Here is a 26731-nt window from a genome sequence, read left to right on the forward strand (position 1 = left end):
ATAGTATAATTCACATATAAGTTTTATTTTCTAATGTTATTAAACTGGTATTTCTAGATGCTTCTGTTCCTGTGCAGGATGCGTTACAGCCTGCAGGATTTGAAGGAGAGATTCGCAGAGAAAGTGTCTTTCATGGTGAGTGAAAATTTTCTCTATATATGTATGTACATATATACAGTATATATATATATCTCAAGATAATCATAAAATTGCCGGGGTCGACATTAACAGTTACCAGTAACCAGATTTCACTGATAAAAAGTTTTCGAAACCATTTTGTGATGCCCATTTGCCCATCTTGGAAACCAAACAGTATGAAGAAAAAACTGAAAGAAAAAGCTTTTCACTGTTACGTGCTGTTTCACTGTTACGTGCGGTGCACGTGTTCGCACTGGTTATGCAAACGCTCTCCGTCAACCATATGGTTTCGAGTGCTTATTTACATTTGCATTTATTTATTTAGCAGACGCTTTTATCCAAAGTGACTTACAAAAGTGCATACAGCAAGTATAGCGACAGTACGGGGACAGGATGTGTACAGTTCCACAATGAGACAGGTCTCTGCTGAGAGCAAGGTCTGTTTGAGGACACAGTACTATCAGATTTGTACAATTACAGCCTATAGGGCAACTAATACGATACACCTTCAAACGACAAACTTCAACAACTTCAAACGGCGCAATGAGCGTCAGGGTAAAGGCGGCAACAAGAAACAATTTCAAAAGCACAAATTAAAAAGCGACAGCACTGATTGGGGGGGGTGGGGTGGGGGGGTGGCAGCAATTGTGTGCTGGGTCAGTCCAGGTAGAGTCTGAAGAGGTGCGTCTTCAGGCCCCGTCTGAAGGACTGGGGTGAAGAAGCTGTCCGTAGCGAGACAGGGAGTTCGTTCCACCACTGGGGAGTGATGTAGGTGAAACGCCGATGTCTGGCAGACCGAGCACCTCCTGCCTTGACCATGCAAGGAGCGAGGTGTCCAGTTGCTGCTGAGCGCAGGGGTTGGGCTGGTGTGTAGGGCTGGATGAGTTCTTGGAGGTAGGTAGGGGCTGTCCTGTTGATTGCAGAGAAGGCGAGGGTCAGGGTCTTGAATCTGAACAGCACGAATCTTATCACCCAGAGTCACAGGGAGCTTCAGAGTGTTTTCATCAGACCCTTTAGTCCATGCTGCGCGCTTACTGCACCAAACATGAAAAAGAGCGGGACACCAGCATTCCTTTTGTTTTGTTTGCTGTTCGTTAAGCAGTACAGGAATCTCTAGGGTTCAGCCCCACGGAACTAGTATTCGCCATCGGGCATACAGTTAGAGGTCCTCTTAAGCTCCTCAAAGAGCAATTGTTGGATGATACCCCAAAGCCCCCATCCAACATATTGGACTATGTTAGTGAGTTCAGGGAACGGCTTCATTCTGCCTGTGCTTATGCAAATAAACCCTTGTCCTCTTCACAGGCAGCAATGAAAGCCTGCTACGACCAGAGAGCGGTGCCACGCTGTTTTAGCCCTGGGGACCAAGTTCTGGTATTGTTACCAATCCCTGGTTCGGGATTCTGGGACCTGTTCCACAGGTTATTTGAACACAGGCTTCCAGTTAGTGATGCGCGGGTCGACCCATAACCCGCGGGTCACGGGGTTATGGGTCGACCCGCGCAAGACTACTGTTTCAAAATCAAATCACAGCAGTGGTGATTTGATTTGAAACCTGAGTGTCCTCGCACAATTTAGGGAATCGGGGCACTCGGAACGTAGGTCTACAAGACGCAAAATAATAGAATTTATGAACGATTATAACCACTGAGAGATGACTGCTAAACTCAACAAAATAATAGCCAACAGCGTTTTGTTGTTTTTGCTATTTTTCTATAGGGTACATAAAACCTAAACTGGGGGGCGGGGGGGGGAGGGGCAAAACCTTGTTGTCTACACGAGTTTCTGTCCTTTTTGAAATGTGCACTAACTAAGAAAACGTTCTTGCCTACTCTATGATATGGATGCCATCGCTATACAGGCCAAAGTTGGTGGTTTTCGGGTCGGGTTCGGTGGTTGATTAACATATATTTTTGCGGGTTGGGCGGTGTGGATTGGCTCTCATAACGGGTCGGGTGGGTGCGGGTATTAAAAAACCCTGACCCGTACATCACTACTTCCAGTCATTGTTGGTTGATGAAATGGCTTAGATTATCATCAGGCGAGCACCTTAACCACCAAACTACTCCATATATGTAGCTTTTAGGGGGAATGGTTTTTGGTTTATTGCTAACTCAGGATTTAAATCAGTCCATAAATGTTTTATTTCATGTATATGCCTCTGATCAACATACCAATATGTTTTTATTTTTTTAATGAGCAATGCTTCATTATTTTCATTATTGTATGTTTAAATAGCTACAAAAGTGGGTTTCACAACTAACAATGACACAATGCTGCCCAGTTAATTAACTATGCCTGATTATTAACTACCCTGACCTTTGCTGTTCCAGAACCCTCCGATGTAGAAATCCGACCACTCTCTCCAGTGGTTTCTGGACTGAAGGGTGGCCTGCTCTGCTTGGCCTCTGGGCTTGACCCTTGGAACCTCTCAGTGTTCTGGTTCCACAAAGGCTTCCCAGTGCCACCCAGTAACATCACCAGTCACATCATCAGAGAGAGAGATGGCACTTTCTCCCTGCACAGTCTGTACAGGTTCATCCCCACAGAGGCTGACCGCACTGCAGAGTGTCTCTGTCAGGTCTCAAACTCAGCACGGGAACTGCCGAGAAATGCCAGCATCACCCTCATTATCCACTGTGAGTGACTGGTTCCTATTAACCAGAGGTCCATGTGTTATCCCAGTCAATGCTGCAGTGTCAACACTCCTTCATTTTATTTATTTATTGCACCATCTCAACTTACCTCCTGTAAAAGTAGCAATCTAAAGCTGTGTATGGAGGTGTTCATATTCAATGTCCATTTTCCTTTTTAAAGTTGTGAAAAACTTCAGTTGAAAAAAATAATGTCATTATAAAATTAAAGGGGAACTAACAGTAGTATTCCTTTGAGGCATTAATAAAGCATGGTTGACTTGTGACTCTTTCCCCACCTGTCCAGATGGACCCAGAACTGTGACTGTGACCTCAGACTCAGGTGCTGTGATTAATGGATCTGTGCATCTGAATAAGGGGTCCCCCCTGACCCTGAGCTGTGCTTCTGAGGGGAAACCCTGGCCTGAGACAAAGTGGCTGAGGGGAAACATTACAGTGCAGCACAGCACAGAGGATCTCCACATTCCTGCAATGCAGAAGGAGCATGAGGGGCTGTACTGGTGTGTAGCGTGGAACCAGTATGGAAAGAGGAACACCAGCATCACTCTACTGGTGTCTGACAGTAAGCACTGACTTGTCATTTCAGTGTCCAATGTTTCATCACCCTCTTTTGAATGAAACTGTTTCAGTTATAATTTATGCTCTGAATGTTAGCATTACACAGCCCAACCCAGCTGGTGTCTCTCAAACAGGTGGTAAATCTGGCATCTCTTTTGTCTGCAGGTGGCTGTGAGCCAACATGTCTGCTGCTGAAACTGCTGTGCATCGGGATTCTGGTCTTGGTGGACAGCATCATGTTCATTGTCTTTTTGATCAGAAAGAACAAAACGGCCAAACATGAGGCTCTTGAGCTTAGCATGTCACAGATATCTCCAGAGTGAACGACCTTCTGTGCATACACTGCCACACAGTGTAGTAGAATAGCTGAAGGGAGATGTCTTTACTGCTTGTATTTTTATTTACAATTCACCTTTTTTTCCAGGGGTGGGACAAATGCTTAAGTTTGCTTCTGCAGTATTTTTTCTGGATGTTTCTCCTAAAACATAGCCATAAATACATTAAGTACCATTTATGCACCATTTATTTTACTGTGCATGAACCACACTTTAGGACAAAAATATCACTTTTCTTGTGAGGGCTGAAATGCATAATGAAATAAAGCTTATTCATTTATTCATGATTTTAACAAACATGTTCATACATTTCAAAGAAAGCTTTTTATTTACAGATTATTTATGTAGTAACCAATGAAAAATATGAGTGGCTGGATTTTTTTTATATATATATTTTTATCATTTCCAGTGTCTGGTAGACAAAAAAAGGTAATGTCCCAGCCTGATTTTGACTTGCTTTATTCCTTTTGTCCATTACACCTCTTGAATGCTGTTAATGCTTGAATGCTTGGAGAAATAGCAGTCTTGCTAAATGTTTATCAAACATTGCATATATGATCACTGAACGTAATCTATAGGTTTCCAAGAAAATTGTACTCTTGAAGAATCTCCTATGTGAATAAATTCATCACGGATCAATATTGGAGTACCTGGTCTACAGTAAATCTCATCCTCCACAGGTGAGGCTGGAAGTGAGCTTTCTGTAGCTGTCCAGCCCCTTGCAGAAGAAAACAACTGCTTCTGCAAAATTAGCTTTTTATGACATCTTTTAATAATGTTATTTAAGCAAAAGCAATTTCATTGTCGAAAGTTATTCATAACAATTCAAATAAAAAAAACTCACTATTTTTAAAATCAGGGACATAATTTTGATTTGTAATATTTGTATATTCTATTGCTCCTAAAATGGAAACTTCTGTCAAGGCTCAAGCAAGGACTCAGTCGCAGACCACAGGAGCTTTGGGTTTCTGGCGAATTTATTGATATCGCAGGCAAGCAGGGTCAAAACCAGAAAGGCAGTCCGAGGACAAATCCAGGTACAGGTAACCAGAACAGGCAGGGTCAAACACCAGGCAGGCAGAAGTATCGGGCGAAAGAGGGCAGAGCAGCAGGCAGGAATCAGGTCAATAACAGGCAGGTCAAAACGGGAAACAGCACACAAGAGAACCGGCGGGGGCAAAAAAAAAGGCGAAAATCACACTGCTACGAACTAGCAACAGGACAGGGACATGCATGGAAGATATAGGGCAGGGCTGACGAGGGGATGGGAAGCAGGTGTGCAGGCGGGTGGAGCCCAGGCGGGGAGCAGGGCAGGGCCAGAACACAAGGAAAACAAAAGCACATGGACAGGGAAAAACAAAAACAGCACAGATAGGGGGCGGGAGCACTGACAATTTCACAGATTACCCCACTGTTTCCTGCCAGATGTGGAGGGAAACAGTGGGGTTCGATTATGTGAATATCCATATTTTACTCACGCTATAACAAGGGGAAATTAAAAATTTCAACGAAATATCCATCATTTTGAACAGCATTCTTAGGCTGTCTTTTACCAACCATGATAAAAATGGATTATTCTTCATTTTATTCTCATCACATACAAATACCTGCTCAGATTAGAATCTGTTGTTAACATACCTGGCGAATCACAGGGCTGGATCAGAGCTGATTTCCTGCAATACAGAGCAGAGGCGCTTTTCAACCTTCTGCTGCCCATGCTATTCTCTTAAGACGCTTGTTCCTGTAGTTTTGTACCAGTGTCACATCTTGTGATGGCACATACATCTTTCTCGTCCACCACCAATTTGAATAATTTAAAAAATTACGTAAAGGCCAAAGACACATTGATGGCTTATGTGGAGTTTAAGATAAAGGCTGTAATATCAATTAAGCGTTCATCTTTTATCATTATTTTGGCATCCATTGTTTATGTTGATGTGACTGCAGCTACAATCACCATTTTATAGCACTTAGAACCTTAACTTGATTTGTCTGCTTGCCACTTTTCATAGTGTCATATGTGCAAGCAGCCTGTCTTTCTCAGGCTCTTTTCCTCTCCTGTTTGTTTTCATGCTGGCCTTCCCATTTCAAGGTTTTCTGCCATTTCCTTCATTTTTTCCCCATTTCTCTGAAACATTTCTTTTAGAAATACAGTATAACGTAAATGTAAATGGTCACATTGAGAATGGTGGACTATATCAGCCATGTGTCAGGACTCAGGCACGGACTCAGACGCAGACCACGAGTGCTCCAATTCCAGGCGTTTATTAGCAGAATCGTCAAACAAGCAGGCAGTCCAAAAACAGGCAGGGTCAAAATACCAGGTAGGCAGTCCAAGGGGAAAACAAGGATCAAAAACAGAAACAGGCAGGGTCAAACCTTGAAGGCAGGCAGATCAGGCAATCAGGACAGAACAGGCGAGGAACAGGCGAGGAAAAAAACAGCAAAAAACCAAACAGGGAAACAGGCGGGGAAACAAGACATGCAGAAACACTGAAACAATCTGTCAAACAACACAGAGACAAGCAGGGTAGATATAGGGCTGGGCTGATTAGGTGATGGGAGGCAGGTGTGGAGGCAGGCAGGTGGAGACAATCAGGTGGGCGGAGAGCGGGGCAGGGCTAGAACACAAGGAAAACAAAAGCACATGGACAGGGAAAAAACAAAAACACAACAGCTAGGGGGCGGGAGCCCTGACAGCCATGGATGTGTGAGAAAGAAAATTCTGAATCTCAGCTCTTACAATGTTAAGTGTCATTGACAATGTTTTTGTAATTTAAAAAAATAAAAAATACATTTTTATTGAATTTTATATTAAGTTTCAGAAAAACAACAAAAACAAAAATAAAAGAAACAAAAACAGGCAGGAAACCAAACAGACATTGATATTACATTACCTTGCATTGATAAACAATAATATAAGAGAGGCAGTTATTTGGTTACAATAATGTGGTGGGCATTAGTACATGGCAACAGTTACAGTACAGCACTGTACCAACACATCAGTCTTGTCAGTGTTAGGTTGCTCCTTCCAGACATATACCCACTAAAGCTGTCCCATTGTTCGTTAACTGTACCATTTTTCCATTTCAATCTTCCCAACATCTTTTCACCAACAGTTTCCATCATTTGTTCCCTCCACATTTTCAGTGTAGGAATTTGAGGCTCTTTCCAACATCTGAGAATCAACCAAGCCAGTTGTTAATTACTCTAAATGCAAATTTACTCAACTGCGGCACTACAGTTTTGTCCCCAAGGAGACACAACTTTGGTGATCTGGGCAGTTCACATTCTAACCATTCACCCATATATTCCAGAACATTCCTCCATAAAGGAGAAACCATGGGACATTTCCATAATGCGTGCATGTATGTACCTTGTTCTGTTTTACATTTCCAACATAAACTGTGTTTAATTAGACCCATTTTATTGAGTCTTGTTGGGGTGTAATAATATCTACGTAGTATTTTATATTGAATAAATTTGCCTCTGGATTCTCTGATATACTCCCCATTGTTGGAAAGAATCCGCTCACATGTTTCATCATCAAATGTACAACCCAAGTCTTTTTCCCATATCATCCTAAGGTTTTTACAACCATTGTTAATTACCCAAGTACATACATTATATGGACTTATGAAAAGTATTCGGACGCCCGACCATTACTTTGTAATGACATTGCATTCAAATACATATACTTTAATATGGAGTTGGTCCCCTTTTTGCAGCTATAATAGCTTCCACTCTTCTTGGAAGGCTTTCCACAAGATTTTGGAGTGTTTCTGTGGAAATTTGTGCCCATTCATTCTGTAGAGCATTTATGAGGTCAGGCACTGATGTTGGACAAGAAGGCCTGGGTCGCAATCTCCGTTCCAGTTCATCCCAAAGGTGCTCGATGGGGTTGAGGTCAGGGCTCTGTGCGGGCCAATCAAGGTCTTCCACACCGAGCTCATCAAACCATGTCTTTATAGTCCTTTCTTTGTGCACTGGGGCACAGTAATGTTGGAATAGAAAAGGGCCTTCCCCAAACTGTTGCATTTACATTTACATTTACATTTATTTATTTAGCAGACGCTTTTATCCAAAGCGACTTACAAAAGTGCATACAGTAGGTACAGCGACAGTACGGGGACAGGATGTGTACAGTTCCACAATGAGACAGTTCTCAGCTGAGAGCAAGGTCTGTTTGAGGACGCAGTACTATCAGATTTTTACAATTACAGCCTAAAGGGCAACTAGTACGATATACTTTCGAACGGCAAACTTCAACAACTTCAAACGGCACAATGAGCGTCAGGGTAAAGGCGGCAACAAGAGACAAAATTTAAAAGCACAATTTAAAAAAGCACAGCAATTTACGACAGCACTGATGGGCGGGGGGGGGCAGCAATTGTGTGCTGGGTCAGTCCAGGTAGAGTCTGAAGAGGTGCGTCTTCAGGCCCCGTCTGAAGGACTGGGGTGAAGGAGCTGTCCGTAGCGAGACCGGGAGTTCGTTCCACCACTGGGGAGCGATGTAGGCGAAACGCCGATGTCTGGCAGAACGAGCACCTCCTGCCTTGACCATGCAGGGAGCAAGGCGTCCAGTTGCTGCTGAGCGTAGGGGTCGGGCTGGTGTGTAGGGCTGGATGAGTTCTTGGAGGTGTTGCCACAAAGTTGGAAGCATAGCATTGTCCAAAATGTCTTGGTATGCTGAAGCATTAAGATTGCCCTTCACTGGAGATAAGGGGCCTAGCCTAAACCCTGAAAAACAGGTGTGGCCAAATACTTTTGTCCATATAGTGTATGAGATTACTGATTTTTATCTGTAATCCATTTAGTTCTTCGAAGGCAAATTACATTTTCTAAAACATAACTTGACTATGCGACTATAGTAACAGTCCTCTCGCAATTCCATTTCATTTGTTTTCCAGTTTAACGGGTGGAATTCCGGGAAATCAGCTTTTCAACTCGAATGTTTCAGGTAATAATTTTGTATCGGTATTACGGTTGTAATAGCACTCTGCGACATTTCAATATCCACTCCAACCCAGTAGATGGCGATATTCACATATATGCTCCATAAACCACTGAAGAAGAACTGTGCTTCAGAATCAGAGAAAAGCAAAGATATGAGAACGTTGTGGATTGGAGGAGGTGCCAATGATTCTAAAAAGTAAACAGTGCACCAGAAAAAGGTTTGAAAAAAACCTCTGCATTTGCTGGTATTTTAATTAAAAATATATATATATATATATTATCCGCCCGGAGCACAAAATGTCTCGCCGCAAAGATATTGTCAGCAAAGATTTTGGTCCGGGTAAGTACACTAGACTAGCAACTGTTTAATTGCCAACTTCGTTATTGAAAATGAAATGCTGAAGACTGCACGAATTACCGCTTTGGGTTTAATGTAGTCTGCAACTTAGGTATGTGTGAGCCATGCTTTTGTTGTTGTTACACTCAGCAATCTGAGCATAGCACGTTTCAATCAGTTAAAACAACCAATGGCAATGAGAATACCCGTGGCCTCTGTGGAGCAACCGTTATCCTCTTGCGCAGCATATGGTGAAACCACGCTAGCCTAGCTGGCAAGGAGAAATACTAGCTACTTAGTGCACGAAGAGTTTGCTGATGTCATGTAACAGTGGACTAGGGCTGAGGGACCACGCACACTGGCTATCTAGATGGCAGATCCGTGTGAGGAAAGAAGGCTGGTGATTCATTAGTTAGGTAGCATAGATCCTAGCCAGTTTGGACATAGCTGGCTAATTGGCTGACTTAGGGACGGTAATAGCAATACAAACCAGTTACCTATTACACTGTCTAACTAAGGTGGTGATACCTGAATGATACGCTTTAATCATTTTGGCAAGAAAGCTTTGCTCGCTAGCGGAATTATTTCTTTCCTTGGGGCCACCATCCATTACAAAATCAGATCTGACAGTTGTCATCGAGGGATGATAGGACTGCAGCGTTTCTAGTTGAAAGCAGGTAATTCGATGTTCCAAGAGCCCAACCATAGGATAGTAGCGGTGTTATCCTGCAAAGAAAAAAATCACCAATTTAGACCCGAAGTGTCCAATATTTAATCCAAACATTTGTGTCAACGTATCTGATTTTGGAATTGCCTTTGAAATAGTCCAAAGACGAAAGTGGAAACAGCCAGTGACAACTTCTCTGCCACCCATGACAGAAACTCGCCAAAAACGTATGCTCCTCAAATGTTACGGAAAAGGAAACAATACTTGCAGTTCGGGTAAATGTCATCCAGTGCGGGGAAGGAAACGGTGAAATGAAGTTGCTGCATGGCTGCAAAGGTTTACGGTGGGACACGAAGTTGTAGGTATCAAGGTTTCTGTAACCGCTCTGTTTCGCTGTCTCGGCGTTGCTGCGTGTAAGGACAGAGCCATCCCTCAGGTAAACTGAAGGGAGAGCATATCGAACGTCTCCGGCAGATTTGTTTCAGTTTTGATTTCCTGCCGTCTCCTCTCCAACGGTTTAAGTTGCAGCAGGTGACAGTTGGAAGCTCCGACCAAGTCTCTCTCACTCTGTCGCAGGTCCGCGTGATGCTGCCGAAATATATGGCCCGCACATCATGCATGCTTACGTGAGTATTCGCCACTTCCACCCTTTGCGTGAATGCATATTTTATCTTTTACTCTTTTATCTCGTGAAGTACCTAAATTTTATGTTACACTGCATTTCATCATTTGTACTATGAATGATATTCGAGAAGCTTTGTTTTGACTGTGCCAACTGAGTTATAAAAAGACTTGAATCCTCGTTTGACAACTTTTTTTTGCCAGTTCTTGACTCAGTTTATGACTTCACTGAGAACCAATAAAGTGATTGTTCCATTCCCTTTTACTGCATCAGGAAACCATGATGGATTTAATAAGGGTACAGTCAATTGGATTTGATGCTTTGCAACATGGATTTTTTGGTAAGTGATTTTCAAAGAATATTCTTAATGTACCAATTATGTTGATTACTCTATTGTGCTTCCCAGTCTTGATAACATGAAAGATCAGAATTATATTGTGAATAAGTGGGTCAGGTGCATTGTACACAGCTAATTATATTCAGATTCAGAAACTGCTGTATATGACATGCGACTCAGAGATGTGTTGCAAAATGAGGTCTACATTTCATAAATGGGGTGAGAAGATTTGGACACAGTGGATATTAGTCAGAATGTAACATGGGGAAGCTAGCGGTTGACTCGTGTGATCCAGGATGGAAGTGTGGTTTGTTAGTCCTCTGAGACCTGGTGACATATCTGTTAGCCTTAGACAGAAACACACATGTTTTCCTCCCTCTTCATCTAAATTCTTTGCAATATCTCATATCTCATCTAACATGGTTATTTATGTTTACAGGATTTATGAGGGAGCCATTCAGTGATGGTTTTCAGTGTTCTCAGTCAGAGAGACCACCCTCTAGTGAGGTGACAGGTAGTCTGCACTGTTGACTTTGGATTCAGCTGGTGTTCCCCACCACCCACCTACCAGGCCTGGTGACACCTGTAGTATAGACTGTGATAATGTATTCAGAAGTGGCGGCTGATTCACCTGCCTAGTCAGCGAGTAGTATGCTTTTCTTTCATTAATATGTGAGTGAACAGGCAGATGATAGATGGTGCTCCTCTCTGCCATTGGGGGTGGACTGTACATACTTATCTCAGTTAAGCATGCTGTTGTCGCTGAATGTATGCAAGCCAGGCTGGCAATCTCATAGCAAATGTTACCATTAAACAACTTAACATCTGTTGTGGAAAGCTAACGTTTTATGTTACAGGCTACAGAAATAGAAGCACAAAAAAATTTAGAGAATTGCGAGCAGCACTCAGACTAATGCCTGGGGACATGACAGTGAAATCAACAGTAAGAAAAACACAAGGTTCAAGTGTGAAATACCTGTGCTGCAAAGCATGCTGGGAAAGACAGTTGTTGGCTGTTGTCCACGATTGCAGGCAAACAGGCAGTCAGCCGCAGGTGACAAAAGCCAACAGGTGCCCAGACACGTGGAGTTCAAGACCTCAAGTTCACTGCCTGGAGAGACGGATGAGTATGTAGGTCAAACAGGGGTCCAGGTGGCTGGACTGGGGGGAATACCACATCAAGCACAAAGGCCTGCAGGAAGCAGAGCAGTAGCTACACAAACTTGCACAGCGAACTCCATGTCAAGGGAACCAGGCTCGCTTTTACTGGAAATAAATGGATAGTGTGTTGGAAGTATGTAGGGTTCTTAAACTTTGTTGTGACTGTGCAATGGCAAGAGCACGCAACATCCCTCAAATTCAAGTGTCCACTTTCAGTGTCACAACTGGGCCCTCCTTCCAACTAAAGAGTCTCAGTCAGCACTTTTTTACCCTTTAGAGCATGAAAAAATGCATTATCTCACTAGTCCAGAATATTCCAGGATCCAAGGACGTGTTCGTGCAGTGTGCACATACACCTTTATTAAAGCACAAATGGTCCATACACACAGTATAAAAATATGTTGCATCTTATACTCATATCCATAAAGTGGTTCTGCATGAGGGCACCCACTAAACAAATAAACCATGTAATTCAGACAAGTGGCAGATGGCAACTTGTGGGCTGGCTCGGCCGTAGCGCTGAGTCTGAATCACTTGCAGCTGGGGTGCGTTGCATGTTTTGACCTGTGTAATTCAAAACCAGGCAAAACAAAACCACACGGACAGGGTTCACTCTCGTGATCACTCCTCGTCTCCAGGGGTCACAACTGTGCCATTAAAAACAAATAAATCAATAAAATCTAATTCTGTTTAATTTTTGTTCCATTTTTCTGCATTTTGTTCTGTTATGTCCTTTATGTCTTGTTCTTTTATTTATGTTTTATTTATTTATTATTGTTCTCCCCAGTCTGCTAACATAGAATGTGTTTGTATTTGACAGCACAACAATTCAAAACTTCCACAGAGACACACGTCAGCAGTAAAGACAAAATAAGCAGTCTAACTACATTGAAACAGTAGTTTGTCATCACATAATGAGTCTTCTCGGAGCAGAGTGAGTGACACCTTTCAGGAGTTGTCTTCTGTGATTCAGGAGCACCCAGACACTGTTGCCCCCTGTGGTCAAGCCAGAATTAATGTCAAGGGCACATTTTCATTTACACATTTTTGAAACAATACAATAATCGCACCAGTGCTGAACAGGGCATACAAACAAGCACAGATACTGTTAGAGCTGCATGAATTTGTGCTCCCTGCCTCGTGCAGCTAAACGTCAGTGTGAAAACCCTTCTGTCCTTATATTGGCTAAAACAACTCAGCGGTGTTGCCTTTTCTATCCCTTTTATAAAAGTGGCCGTGCGGCAACATACTTTGCCATGGAAATGGTTTGATGCCATTTTGAAATGCCAGAGTTCCATTCCATGATTCCAGCAGCAATAGCGCTATTGTGGAAAAAGTAGCGGGCGTGCTTTGTGCTGTTGTGCTTGGACACCGTTGAAGGACACTATCTGAGTATTTGCATTCTGTCTTTAAAGCATACATTGGGGTTGTGTGTAGATGCTTGAAAAGGTCGTGCTAATATACGCTAACGCTAATGAACCTTTCTTTTCAGGTTTAGATTTTACAGAGGAATACTATGTCAGCAATGATGATGATGATAATACAGACGTTGACAGTGATTATGAAGATGGTAACAGCAGAAAAGCATACTGCGGATACTCCCGGAATTTTCTAGAACGAGCCGCGACGAAGGCCAGGAGCCTTCATCCACCTTGCCCCCCCCGCTGTCCCCTCTTTCCTTATAGACCCGGATTTACAATAATTGACCCCGAGGTGAGCTTCTGCGGCACTACGGACTAATTTGTGTTTAGGTGTTCATAACAAGAGGTTTTTTTCCAGCGCATTTGATGAAAAGAATCACTTAAAATGTTGATTCGTCTGAAAGAGACTTGTTTTGGAATGGAATTTGTTTTGGAATGGCATGTGTATGTTGAGTATATATACTCAACATACACAAGGTCAAAGGTCATGGCACAGCGATGATGTAAAGTGCATTCTAAATCTGACCGTTTTTGGGCTCTCAGTACATGGTGGTATGCACTCGTTTGTGAAAGCCTGTACTACCAAGTACACGAGAGTGTAGTATGTAATTTGGAATGCAGGCACAGCCTCATTCAGGTGCTGATTATGAAGTACAGGTAGCCTTTGCTACAGTGTGCAGAAGGTGCATGCCGACAGAGAGACAACCAGAGTTAGCCGTGTCAGTAACATGGTTTTTTATGCAACAGTTTTTGGAAAAAAGTCCCTTCTGTACAGCTTTGAACCTGCAGTGATTCATTGGGATCAGTTGTGGGTGGGGTAAAAAAAAAAAAGCTGCAATGAAATGAATCACAAAGGTAACAGCACTGACTAAGGCAAATCCTGTCAATTTGCTTAAGAAGAAAAGTTTCTCAGGGAAGAGGTCTGTAATGGATCATATTATGGTAATACAGACTACAGTAGGTTGATAGACAGTTCATAGCTAGGGTGGTCCCAGAGCTGACATCACAAAGGCCTTGTTCTCCCATTTTCCAGGAGGCGGAAAGGAATGCCCGGGAACTTGTAGATGAGGAGGAGCGACTTAAAGAAAAGGCTGAGAAAAAAAGGCTTAAAAAAATGGTGAGGTGTGCAGACAAAAGTGGAGCCTTCGCGGTAGACCTGTCCCCTTTCTCCAGGGAGCCAGCCCAGTGCCAGAAAAGTGGTAGCATTGGCGTTGACGGACTGAGCTTAGTCAGATGATCTTAGCCATTAGAGGGGATTGGTACCATGTGTGTTGGGTCCCACATTTACAGTGTGCCTTCATAAAAACCACTGTGTACGTACACAGGCCAAATGATTTTTGCCATGGTAGGGGCCTCATGACCTGTACGGTTTGTGGTACCTCATGTATTGGGTCCCACTTCTTCTAAGGGTGTATTTACAGTGTATCTTGATAGCAATTTCCTTGTACATAACACAATGTGGTTGTCAAACAAGTATATTTATGCTTGTTTGACAACCACAATGTGTGTACAGTATAGGTACGGTACAAATGCAGAGGTGATAGGGCCACTTGATATGAAATGGGACCAGTGGTCAAAGACTGGAAAAACTGCTCTGTTGATCACTCTCTATTCTTCTCATCCTTTCATCCTTTCAAATATTTGAATTATCAGAATCAATTCACATCTCAAAACATGGTGTCTCAGAACTTGTAGCAGGATACAGCAGTCTTGAAACAATGCAGGAATAGTGGCAGGCATCAGATATGACACTGTTTAGATTCTGCTCTGTTACTTTTCCTGAGCAGCTGTTGGCCCTTAACCACTAAAGAAGTTCCTATGCTAACCTCTGACAGGCTAGGAATATGGGAGGGTTTTAAATGATATTTTTCAGAGGCAGTGTTTTTCCCAATGTTTTGCCATTTGTCCTGTCTTCTACAGAAACAGAAAGAACGAAAACGTCAAGAAAGATTACAAAAGGAAAAAGAAAATGCTATTAAAAAAGAAGATATAAAGGTAAGTGTTAACAATTCCACCAGAACGTACTTTAACTTTATAACTGCATTTTTCCATACAGTGGATATAAAAAGTCTACACACCCTTATGAAATTTTTGAAATGTAAAGACAGAAATAACAACAATGTAAACGTCAGACTTTTTCCATCTGTAATGTGATCTTCCAACAAACAAAAATTCAGAGAAAAAACAAATAGTTAATTATTAGGAACATTTTAAATAAAAAAACTACCACACCCTGATTGCAGAAGTCTGCACACCTTTTCATAATGGGGGCTCTAGCTGTGTTCAAAGTTAACCAGTCACATTCACAATCATGCCTGTAGGTAAATAGCATACACCTACCATCAATGAAAGTGATTCTGATTAAACGCAGATTAAAGTCAGCTGTTGCTGTAGGATTTGCTTGAATGTTTGGGGTTGCATCCTACTGGGAGAGCTATGGTCCACAAAGAGTTGCCTAAGAAACTGCGAGAGCTAATTGTTGAAAAGTACCAATCAGGAGAGAAATATAAAAGAATATCAAAGGCACTGGGTGTACCATGGAGCGCTGTCAAAACCATCATCAATAAGTGGAGAAAATGTGGCACCACAGAGACATTGCAAAGATCAGGACGACCCTCCAAAGTTAATGAGAGGACGAGGAGAAAATTTATCAGGGAGGCTACCAAGAGGCCAACAGCAACACTGAAGGAGCTACAGCAATTTCTGGCAGGTACCGGTCACTCCTTGCATGTGACCACCATCTCTTGTATTCTGCACATGTCTGGGCTATGGGGTAGGGTGGCAAGACGGAAACCCTTTCTTACAAAAAGGAACATCCAAGCCCATCTAAATTATGCCAAAAAATTCATTCAGTCACCCCAAACCATGTTGGAAAATGTGCTATGGTCTGACGAGACAAAGGTTGAACTTTTCGGCCTAAATTGTAAAAGATATGTTTGGTGCAAAGTCAATAAAGCTCATCATCCAAGGAACACCATACCGACTTTGAAGCATGGTGGTGGTCCCATCATGCTTTGGGGCTGCTGGGCCAGGGGCTCTTGTCAAGATAGTTGGGATAATGAATAGCTCCAAATATCAAGATATTTTGGCACAAAACCCGCTGGCCTCTGTCAGAAAGCTGAAGATGAAGAGGATTTTCACATTCCAACATGACAATGACCCAAAGCACACATCCAAGTCAACCAAGGCATGGCTTCAGAAAAGAAAAATCAAAGTCTTGGAATGGCCCAGTCAGAGCCCAGACCTCAGTCCCATTGAAAACCTGTGGCATGACCTAAAGAGAGCTGTACACAGGAGATCCCCTCACAATCTGAAGGAACTTGAACGTTTTTGCAAAGAAGAGTGCGATAAAATTCCAAAGTCCAGATGTGCAAAGTTAATAGAGACTTATTCGCAAAGACTTGCTGCTGCAATAAATGCAAAAGGTGCTTCCATAAAGTATTGGTTGGGTGGGGTGTGCAGTTTTATGCAGTCAGGGTGTTGTAGTTTTTTATTTAAAATGTTCCTAATAATTAACTATTTTAGATCACATTACAAATGGAAAAAGTCTGACATTTACATTGTTGTTATTTCTCTCTTTACATTTCAAAAACCTGCAATTTCATAAAGGTGTGTAGACTTTTTATATCCGCTGTATATGTCAGGAATAATGACACATTTATTTAAAGATGCATTACTAAGTGTCAACTGCTAGTAGGTGTCAAGCTTTGAGTCACACAAAGGGCTAATAAACCATGATTGAAGTATGATAGTTTAGTGGTAAATTATAAGTAGTTGCAATTACAGCCCCATTTACTTATGCCCACATATTTCTTCTCTTTAACTCAAAGCGCTATGACAAGTTTTGGATATTGAACTCAACTGTATGAGTTTTCAGAAATTAAACTTACAGTAATTCATTGTGTTGACTATTTGAGAATTGAAACAATGGTATTTTTCAAGTTGACTTTACTCACGTTTTCAAGGCAGCAGGTGAACTTAGGTTTCTAAGTTTAACCAACATGAAATGTTTTACAGTGCACTTGTAATCTGTAAATAACTTCAGGCCATTACTTAGCAGAAGATCCTTAGCAGAAGGATATTACCCCTTACTAGCAGAATTGCAGTCTGGTGTGAGAAATGCATTGTGAATTTGCTTTGTGGAGTATGTTTGAGGATTTAATACCTACTTCCTCCATGTCTCCACAGGACAACCCTCATGTGGAGGAGTCCAGTATGAAGCTTAGTGAGAATGTAAATCATAAGTCTAATAAACAGGTTGTTAGTAGTCCTGAAGACTCAGGACCTTCTTTACAGAAGAGACCAGGCCCAACAGCACCCCTAGAAAAAGAAAGCAGTAAGGACCTGAGTGAGGAAGAGGAGAGCGAAGAGGAGAGCATAGCTAGTGAACCCGAGGCAAGTGACACCTGAACAAGGAGGAGAAAACCCCAGGGAAAATGTTCAGTTGGGACATGAGTAGCACTATTAAAATCAGGTTTTTAATAATGCAGGGCTGTTGACTTCTTGTCTATTTGGTACAACTGATTAAGCACTTCCAGTGGTTCAGATTCAAATATCTGCCGCGCTTTTCCAGGAAAACTAATTTTGTTCTCACAAACGCGATACAATGGCAGTTATAAGATGATCTGAGAGAATTGGCCTAAATGCAGTGAGAAAATTCTTGGCAACAGAGTTGAGAGCAGTAGCAGACCACCAGCATAGTGTGATGATTTTCATCTAACAATTGTTTGCTGTTAACAGTGATGGGTCAGCCCTCTCCCTTCTCCCTGCAGGAGCTGGATCTGACCAGCAGCTTTGTATCCAAAGCAGCCATCATAGCAAAGCGTAAACTGGAGCTCAAAGCCAAAAAGGAGAAGAAGAAAACCGTGCCTAATCAGCCAAAGGAGAAACCCAAAGAGGTGCAGGAGAACCAGCAACAGGTATGGAGGGGGAGGGATGGTCTTGGTAATATGAGCTATATGTTTCAAAGGAAAGGGGATATTTATGAATCCCATAATCCCAAACACAGCGTGTGAGGCACTTTTCTCCCTGACTGCTCTCTAATCAGGTGTTTCATAATTCCCACACACTTGGAGTGTGAGGCAGAATTTATTTTCATTTTGCCTTACTTATCTAGCTTATCTGTGTTTCAGTGCATTTAAGACCTGCAAAGGAATACTGGGCTTGGTAGCATTCCTCCTGTGCACTTCTCTGAAGGGTCTTTGTTTTGGACTCATAACATATCATTTTTTAGGGTAAAAGCCTAAGGCAGTGATGTCACCAGGACGAGAGAGAAGTTGCCTGTTTTAATAATGACTGCAATGTGCTTTTTGTTTTATTGGAAGCTCATTCTCCAACTGGTGGATTAAACAAGCGGTGGCAAATGAATTTTCTCTTAATTCAGCCTCAGCTAGTTAGCTAACTGACAATACTTTGCCTGCTGAAGTGCTGTGCACATAGCCAGCTGGGTGGGTAATGTGCCCTTAGCTCACTGGCTCGACCGTGTATGAAGGGACTGGTCACACCTTGAACCACAGCTTGAACCAGTAGGAATGAATGTCACGGTCACATTGTCGTAGTAACTGTGGAAATAACCTGGAACATTAACAATCATAACATTCAAAAAATCATGCTAACCAATGAAACCTGCATGTACAAGAAAAATTATGCATTATTATGAGTGAACATGAAAGAAGGTGTGTGATTTAAAGCTGAGATGAAATATTTGTAAAAGTCATCGTAAAGGTGAAAAAAAAAACGTAAGAGTAGAGTATTTTGATAAAAAGGAATTCTATGGAAGTAGATAGTAGCTAACTAAGTAGCGGAATTGTGTCACTTGCCTCACATGGTAATGGGAAGCTCTGCATACTGTTTCTCTTGAGCCTGAGTGCATGCAAATGCAGTGCCTCAACAGGTGTGTAGAATGATAAAATATCCTTTGCTGTGAATGCAAGAAAAAAAATTGTAGTCGTTGTGACAGCCTGTTACTCAAAATGTTAAAGTAAAATCTTGATATAAATCAAGGTTTTATCTGGGGTGAAGCATTCAGGACAGGGGTTGGTAAGTCTCGGGAGTTTCTGCAGGTTGTGTTTCTGCAGCAGGCGGTGCGGGATGTTGGCACTTACATTTACATTTATTAATTTGGCATGAGCTGAACGCCTCGGTGATCTCTTCCACAGGACAGCGCTGCGCCCAAACTGCAGGACGTGGTTCTCAGGAGCATGGAGCTGGCGGGTGAGAGTCCTCACCTGTTCCTGCAGCGCCCCCCTGCAGCGTGTAGCATTAAATGACAGTCTAAACACATGCAGCTTGCATGCATTGTCGGCCTTTCACTGCGTCTGCAGCCACTCTAATCAGTCTTCATCAGGCACATCCTGAACTGTGAGAACAGGAAACGTTTCGTGATCGTTTCCGCATTGTGTATTACACAAGTACATCAGAGTGGTTGATGATTCCTGATGCCTTATTACTGTGTACTGTTTTATTGTTTAAGACTGTTACTGTTAATTGCTATTCAACATATACGCCCTTGGTCTGATTTCTGTGCAGAGTAGTGCACTTACATGTATGTTTCCATATCATATAAGCTAGTCTGGATAAGAGCTTCAACTTGAAGCTAGTCTGGATAAGAGCTTCAAACTGAAGTTGCGCCAGCATTTTTGACTGTTTACCTTTGAGTCTGGAATGATTCCAGTACTGCTCAATGGAATTTCCTTAGGGGAAGCCAGAATACCACCACTGGCCAAGTTGTGGTTTTGTTGATGGCGTCATTTGTAGTAAAGCAGGCACTTCGGTGTTCGGTGTCTGTGCGACTGATGTTTCAGACACATGAGGGAACAACACCTCTCTCCCCAGTCACAGGTAACAAGCTGGCAAGTGCCGGGCGTTTCGAGCTGGCCGTGAAGTATTTCACCGATGCAATCAAGTACAACCCTAAAGAGTTCCGGTAGGTGGCAACACTTTGCCGGGTGACATTGGCCTCTGGCTGCTTGTGCATGCTGACACATCCCCTACACAGGAGAGACTTGCCATTGGACCATTCGCTTTTTCCTGTATCCTCATCGGGCTGCACTTCTACCACCCATGATGCATTGTAATCCGGGTGCGAAATACTCGGTGTATCGGGGGGGTCCGAGACCCCTTGATTAACACTTGAGACCCCCTGAAAGCCTCAGCAGCAAAATATTGTCACTTGCAATTGTCACTAAAAATGTCTTTTAACCCTTAAAGCCCGACAGACGCAGCCTGCATCCAAATTCACATCCCTTCTTCTCGGTTGAATTGCTCACAAAGTATTCATCACTAACGATGCTAGTTGCCTGTCTATGCGACGAAGTGTTGGCTAGAAAAATATTTTGAATTTAAATCAAATTTAATCATAGTTACAATCTGCATACAGCTCTGCGTCCATCTCCACACCCATTACTCTTGTTTGAATTACTCATGAACTCGTCATTGCATACATACGGAACACATATCACAAGAAAGAGAGGAACTGGAGCTTTGTAATGATGCTAGTCACATATTTGTACATAGCAAGATAATAATGTTATGAAGACAGATCAAACTTCTGCAAAGTAATATCTTTACTGATTTCTTCACCCATTTTCACACTCCTGCTTCTCAGTTGAATAAGTCACAAAGTCCTTATCGCTTTATCAAAATAAACAGCAGAACTTACCCTTTCCGATGATACTAGTTGTTTCTCTGTGCGACAAGCGTTTTCGAGTAATCCAGTGTTGAAATCACAGCAAATTTCTGCATTGTCTCCAACACAAGGCGGACATTACATCCCACTTTGTATGAAAAATAAACACAAAATAACGTATTTGCTTTTCATTGCAATGATTCAAAACTTGTGGTCAAAAGATGTGCGCAGGTTTTCATAAAACAAAGCACATTCTTCATCCAGTGATTCAGTGACAAGACTTCAGTGAATAAACCAATGATATTTATTTCTGTTAGGCACTAAGCACATAGTTTTTTCAAATTGCTAAGTCATGTTAACGATATAAGTCTTGGTGATGTGTGTGCAAAGCGTGTATAGCCTAGTTGATTGCCTTGGCTTGCATCCATGATATCTTGTATACTGCGTATTGAGTCTGTGACTTCAGCATAACACTGGAGCGCTACGTAGGGGAAGACCTGCCAACACTCCCGTTTTTATCAGGTTTCTCCCGGATTTCAAGGCCAGCGCCCTGCCGTTTTGTTGTTTCTCCTGGGAAACTCCCGTAATTTGCATGGCAGACTTTATTATGAATAATCATCATACACGGATCCATAAGTTTTGCATGTTTGTCTGAAGTTACCCAAGTTGCCAGATTGTCTATGAAACACAATCTACAGACACAATCCACACACTACATACATTATTTATTTACTATCCACAACCCCACCCCCTGCCCAAAAAAACCTCCCGTATTTTGAACACCGATTGTAACACATATTTTTTGTTAGTGCGTAAATATGCCTGCTAATCACGTATGCATTGTGTTATGTTGTTCAAACATTGTGTACATGTAGCCTGCAGTATAGATGCAGTATTCACAGATTTTTATGTTTTGCCAGAATCCAATGAACATAGCCCCATGAATGGCGAGGACGTCCTGTACTGACACTGCAGACTCTACATGGCCATTCACATAAGCATAAGATGTTCAATCAAAATGAACCATATGAACACATTTGCGCATAAAGCAGACGCTCGGAACTCGCCTCTGAAATTAGATTGCCTGTCGCACACTTAAAACTCCTGACTCATTCCTTTGCATACAAGGACAACTGTGCAGTCATTTACCCTTTTTTGTAACAAGTGTAACAATTCATTGTAACGAGTAACACTGTAAGAGGTCTTTATAATAAGTAACACTGTAACAGTCCCACCATCACGATAATCCCACCTTTACATTTGTTAATGATCTTATGTTGGGCCCAGTCGGGCCTCACAGAGCACATAACACGGTCCTATTACACAACTGATCGTAATGGATTGCTCTGGAGAGTGAAAGGTACTTTATCTCGGACCGCCGCGCTGGCAGTAAGAAACTTGATGGCTACTCTGTCTGTCTGTAACCACGTCAAGGCTGTTTGGCAACCGCTCTTACTGCTACGAGAAGATGTGTGAGTACGGGAGAGCCCTCACGGACGCAGAGATCGCTCTCACCATGAGCCCCCATTGGATCAAAGGCCTCTACAGGAAGGGCAGAGCGCTGGCTGGGCTCAAGGTAACCCTGCGCCATTCCTCTTTGCTGCCATAGAGTACACAGTTATTATTATTGGTTTTCTTAATAAAAACAGAAATAAAAAAAATAATCATTTGGATTAACATTGAATTACTGAAATGTATTTCATTATTATAAAATTCTGCATTTTGGTTGTATAGCACCTTATCTTTATAGTCAGAGGGTCTATTTTAACTGGTGCTGTAGTAAGTGAAACTCCTTCCCTCCCAAACACTCCTGCTCTCTCCCTCCCTGTTCCTCTCTGCCTTGCTCCCTCCCTTCCTCCCTCCCTCCCTTCCTATCACTCTCTATCTCTCTCTCCCTCCCCACAGAGGTACCGTGAGGCGGCAGTAGCCTTTAAAGAAGTCTTAAAGCTGGACAGTACCTCCATGGACGCTGCCCAGGAGCTGATGACAGTTCAAATCATGGAGCTCATGGTACTCGTTTGTCTCCCTTTACTCTCCACTCTGCTCCACTTGGATTGAAAAACAGCATACGTCTGTTCAATAGAGAGGGTATAACAGCTGGATGGAGAGTTACATCAAGGAAATGAAGATGGGCTTTGTTTTTTTTTTGTCAGTGTTTTCTCTTGGTGTGTGGCAGATTGCAAGCTGGGAAAACCCTAGAAGAACTGTAGCTCTGGGAGTTTGAGGGGGAAAAGATGTTTATTTGTATTGCCCTTCTGCATCAGATGCATTGAGAGAAGAAACAGTGCCAGGACGCCACTGTGACTGCATTCAGCCAATCAGTGAAAGTCCTCACAACTTTGGTTCCAGTCCAACATGCTCCCCAAGCGAATAGGATTCATCTGAGCAGCGACAGGTGTCTGCCACACATTAATAAGCACCTCTGCTTTTCCACCAGGGCCTGGGCCTCTCCAGGGAGCAGAGCTCAAATGCATTAATAATCTATGGGACAGTGGAGAAGGTCCTGGAAGCACTCTCTAATATTCCTGGTAAGAGCTGGGCACTGGGTCACATAGTGCACTGATTATTCTGTCCCTGAATCACTGTAATTCACGCTCTCGCTCTGTTTTTTGTGAGTTCTTGCTGAGACCCTGTGTCTCTCAGCCTGATTAACGCCGCTCCTCCCTGTCTTTGCTGTGCAGACTTGAATCTGTTCAACAGCAGCCTGCCCACTGCCAGCGCCAGCCAACCAGCGGTGGAGGACTGTGTCGCCACAGCAAAGCAAGCCCCGCCCAAACCCAGCACCCCTGTGAAGTCTGGCCCTGCCAAAAACTCACCGCAGCCGTGAGTGGTTCCCCGCGGGTCGGAGCTGCAGCAGCAGTGTGGTCACACTGCGGTCGTGTATGACCGAGTGAATTTCAGAGTGAAACCAATAACAGAGGAAGTGGTCTGCGGGTAGAGACTGCAGAAGATGAGCTTTCCCTCCCTGACCACTTCTATGACACAAAAGAGGACGCAGCCTCACTCCCGACAGTAGCTAAGCCACATCTCTCCATATTTGGTGTTGTTTTCAAGGCTTCTGCAGATGGTGCTTGGAAAGGTTCCGTACTGAATGAATGAATGTTGATGAATGATGAATGTGTGCGCTCCAGAGAGTCACTGTTTTAACACGGCAGTCTCTCCCATCAGACCTCTGTTCCCCGTCTGGGTGGGAAACCTGGTTCCTTCGATATCCGAGAAGCTGATCCACAGGATATTCAGTGTGTAAGTGACCACAGAGCATTCACACGCAAATCCACACACATATAAACCACTGGACATAAGGCATTCACCATCGCAGTGCATCAGAGTACTGTGGATGTGCTTTAGAGAATGTGCTGATATGTCAGACATTTTATACCTGTGTGATGGTGAAGAGGGGACTGTCTCAGTGATATTGATAGAAAATGTTCAAGAGTTTCCTTCAGTATTGGTTAGCATGTAGTATGGTGTAGAGTATAAGTAAAAGTCTCATTACATATCTAGTGTATAGCAGTCTTTTTTAGTATAGGTAAATACTGGTGTTGTATAGGTAAGTGCACTTAGACACCTTTAACATACATGTTTATTGTAAGTCATTGAGTAGTGCGTAGTAACATTTCTCTTAGTACAGGTTAGTATTTTCCTGAGTAGCTTACAGAGCTGGATACTTTAGTGAAGCAAGGTAGGTACAATGTGGTAATCAAGCTCTGCTCCTTACCACTACACCACACTGCACCACACTGCTACAGTATGCTTAATTCAGAGTAGATTTGTGTTTGTGTCTCTCCAGCCACACACCTGTATTTAATATGCCTTTAATTAGGCAGGTGTGGCTGGTTGTCTACAACTAAATTACACATTGACAATTAAAGTTAGCATACAAATAACCTGTTCAGATAAACTTGATTCATGAGTTCAGTTATTGACGAAGCTGAAAATGGGAAGACGACAATCCTTACACAAATTGGCAATCGAACAAACAGACAGTTTTGGGGGAAAGGTTAAGGTTCTCCTTCACAGTTGGATACTGTATAGGATGGTATAGGTTAGTGTATAGTGTAAGCGTAGATTAGCATTGCAGTGGCTAGTGCAGAGCTTGGCGCCTGCTGGATCGGCTCATTCCCGCCTCTTTCCATGCAGCGTAGGTGAGGTGTACAGCATGAAGCTGCTTCGTGCCCGAGGATGTGCCTTTGTCAACTACACCAAGGCCGAGTGCTGCGAGAGGGCCATCCGCGACATTCACGTAAGAGCGCGCGAGTCTGCGTTTCTCTGAGCGCGCTCTCTCACATGCGTGCCATCGGCCTGACACTCAGCGATGTCTGACCGATAACCCAAAGACCTGCACTGGATAAAAGCTGACGAAAGGTTTCGATCAGTTACAGGACTTCATGTCTGTCTGACCTTCTGTAAGTGATGGGTAATGAAGGCTGGTTCACTGTTGCATGTGTAGATTTTTATATCTGTCAATGCAGGGGTGCGTTCAAGCAGTGTTGCTCTGCCTTTCTGAAAACACTTTCCCACAAGCTGAGTTAAGAGCCTGATCTGCAGTGTTGAGGCCCAAATTCTGCTCGTCTTCACCAGTAGGAGTCGATTTTGGTGTGATGATGTGGCTGATCATGATGGGAAAGGCACTCAAAGGGATGCATGTGCCCCCATCTCCCCCTCTCTCTTTCCTGTGTCCTCCTGTAGGGGCTGGAGGTGGAGGGGACCAAACTGTTAGTTCGCTACCCTGACAGAATCCACGCACACTTGGGTATGGTGAAGGCCGGCCAGCCAGCCAGCGAGCAGCCCAAGACGGCGTGAGTAGAATGCACACATGAAGGCCCTGTACCTGCCCCAGCTCAGGGTTTCATCTGCTACCTCTCTACCAAAACGTAGTTATATATACTGGGGTGTTGATAAAGTCATGCCTACACTTAGCAGCACCTGTCTTAAAGGAAGCACATTGGTGAAAACCTTACAGGTCTGTTTCTGATTGAGAAATGACTTAAACACATTACGGTACACTGAATCTGTCTTATTGCCACTACCACTTACTTATACATTACACTACAATACATTACATTATTTTCATTTGGAAGACACTCTTATCTAGAGCAACTTATATAGGCTACAATTTTGTCCTTTTATGCATTTTACTGAGGCAGTTGTGGGTGAACTACCTGGTCTAAGGGTACAGTGGCACTACCCCAGTAGGCAATCGAACTGACAACCTAGTCCTTACCACTATGTCGCCCTGAGCCCTAGTCCTTAACACTATATCACACTGCTGTCCCATTATACATTTGTATGGATGTGTGCTAGTATCATTATACCTGCTGGGTTTGATTGTGGTCATCATTCAGAGCTGTTAGTCCCCTCCCCCATTATCTCTCTCCTCTCACCCCCCTCCACAGGGACAAGTCGACGGGGGAGTGTTTCTTCTGGAGGAACGCGGGCTGCATCAAAAAGGAGCGCTGCATCTACCGGCACGTTCCAGAGCACAAGGGCATCGACAGGGTGAAGGGGCAGACAGCCCCGCCCTGACCTGCTCAAACCCACCATCCCTCTCCCAGGCCACACCCCTGCCATGCCCTACCCCCTTGCCAGATCTCCCTAATAAACACACTCGGTGTTCACCTGCTCACAGGTGCCTCCTCTTGGTTCAGGCAGGGGTGGGTGGGTGAAGGGATGTGTCAGACAGCCTGACGTTTGGGAGCCCTGCTGAAAGTGTATTCTGCATTACCTCCGTGTTACAACCACTGTGCAGTGGGACAGTGATTACAGGGCAGTGATTACTGATACAGGGCAGTTTACAGAGGGGGTTTTTACACAATAAACAGAGCAGGGATGTTCAGCTGTGCTCCCCAAAAGTCTAATGGACAAAAGACAAATGTTCAGAACACTTCCCAAGCAAGGACTAGGGATTGGCTAAATTC

The 26731-nt window shown here is 43.2% G+C and overlaps 1 protein-coding gene across 1 annotated transcript; it reads left to right on the forward strand.

Moving 5' to 3' along the window:
- The first annotated feature begins 8776 nt into the window (after positions 1-8776).
- LOC118793271 lies at positions 8777-26510 on the forward strand. The gene is made up of 18 exons (XM_036551368.1): positions 8777-8981; positions 10222-10271; positions 10541-10607; positions 13258-13478; positions 14220-14303; positions 15107-15181; positions 17375-17581; positions 17959-18105; positions 19345-19399; positions 20021-20111; positions 22248-22389; positions 22719-22823; positions 23251-23341; positions 23495-23636; positions 23982-24056; positions 24954-25056; positions 25503-25612; positions 26210-26510. Exons 1-18 carry the CDS (start codon positions 8939-8941, stop codon positions 26337-26339), a joined length of 1938 nt encoding a protein of 645 aa, XP_036407261.1. The 5' UTR covers positions 8777-8938; the 3' UTR covers positions 26340-26510.
- The last annotated feature ends 221 nt before the right edge of the window (positions 26511-26731 follow it).

This window comes from Megalops cyprinoides, chromosome 18 (genome assembly GCF_013368585.1).
Source record: "Megalops cyprinoides isolate fMegCyp1 chromosome 18, fMegCyp1.pri, whole genome shotgun sequence".
Classification (NCBI taxonomy): domain Eukaryota; kingdom Metazoa; phylum Chordata; class Actinopteri; order Elopiformes; family Megalopidae; genus Megalops; species Megalops cyprinoides.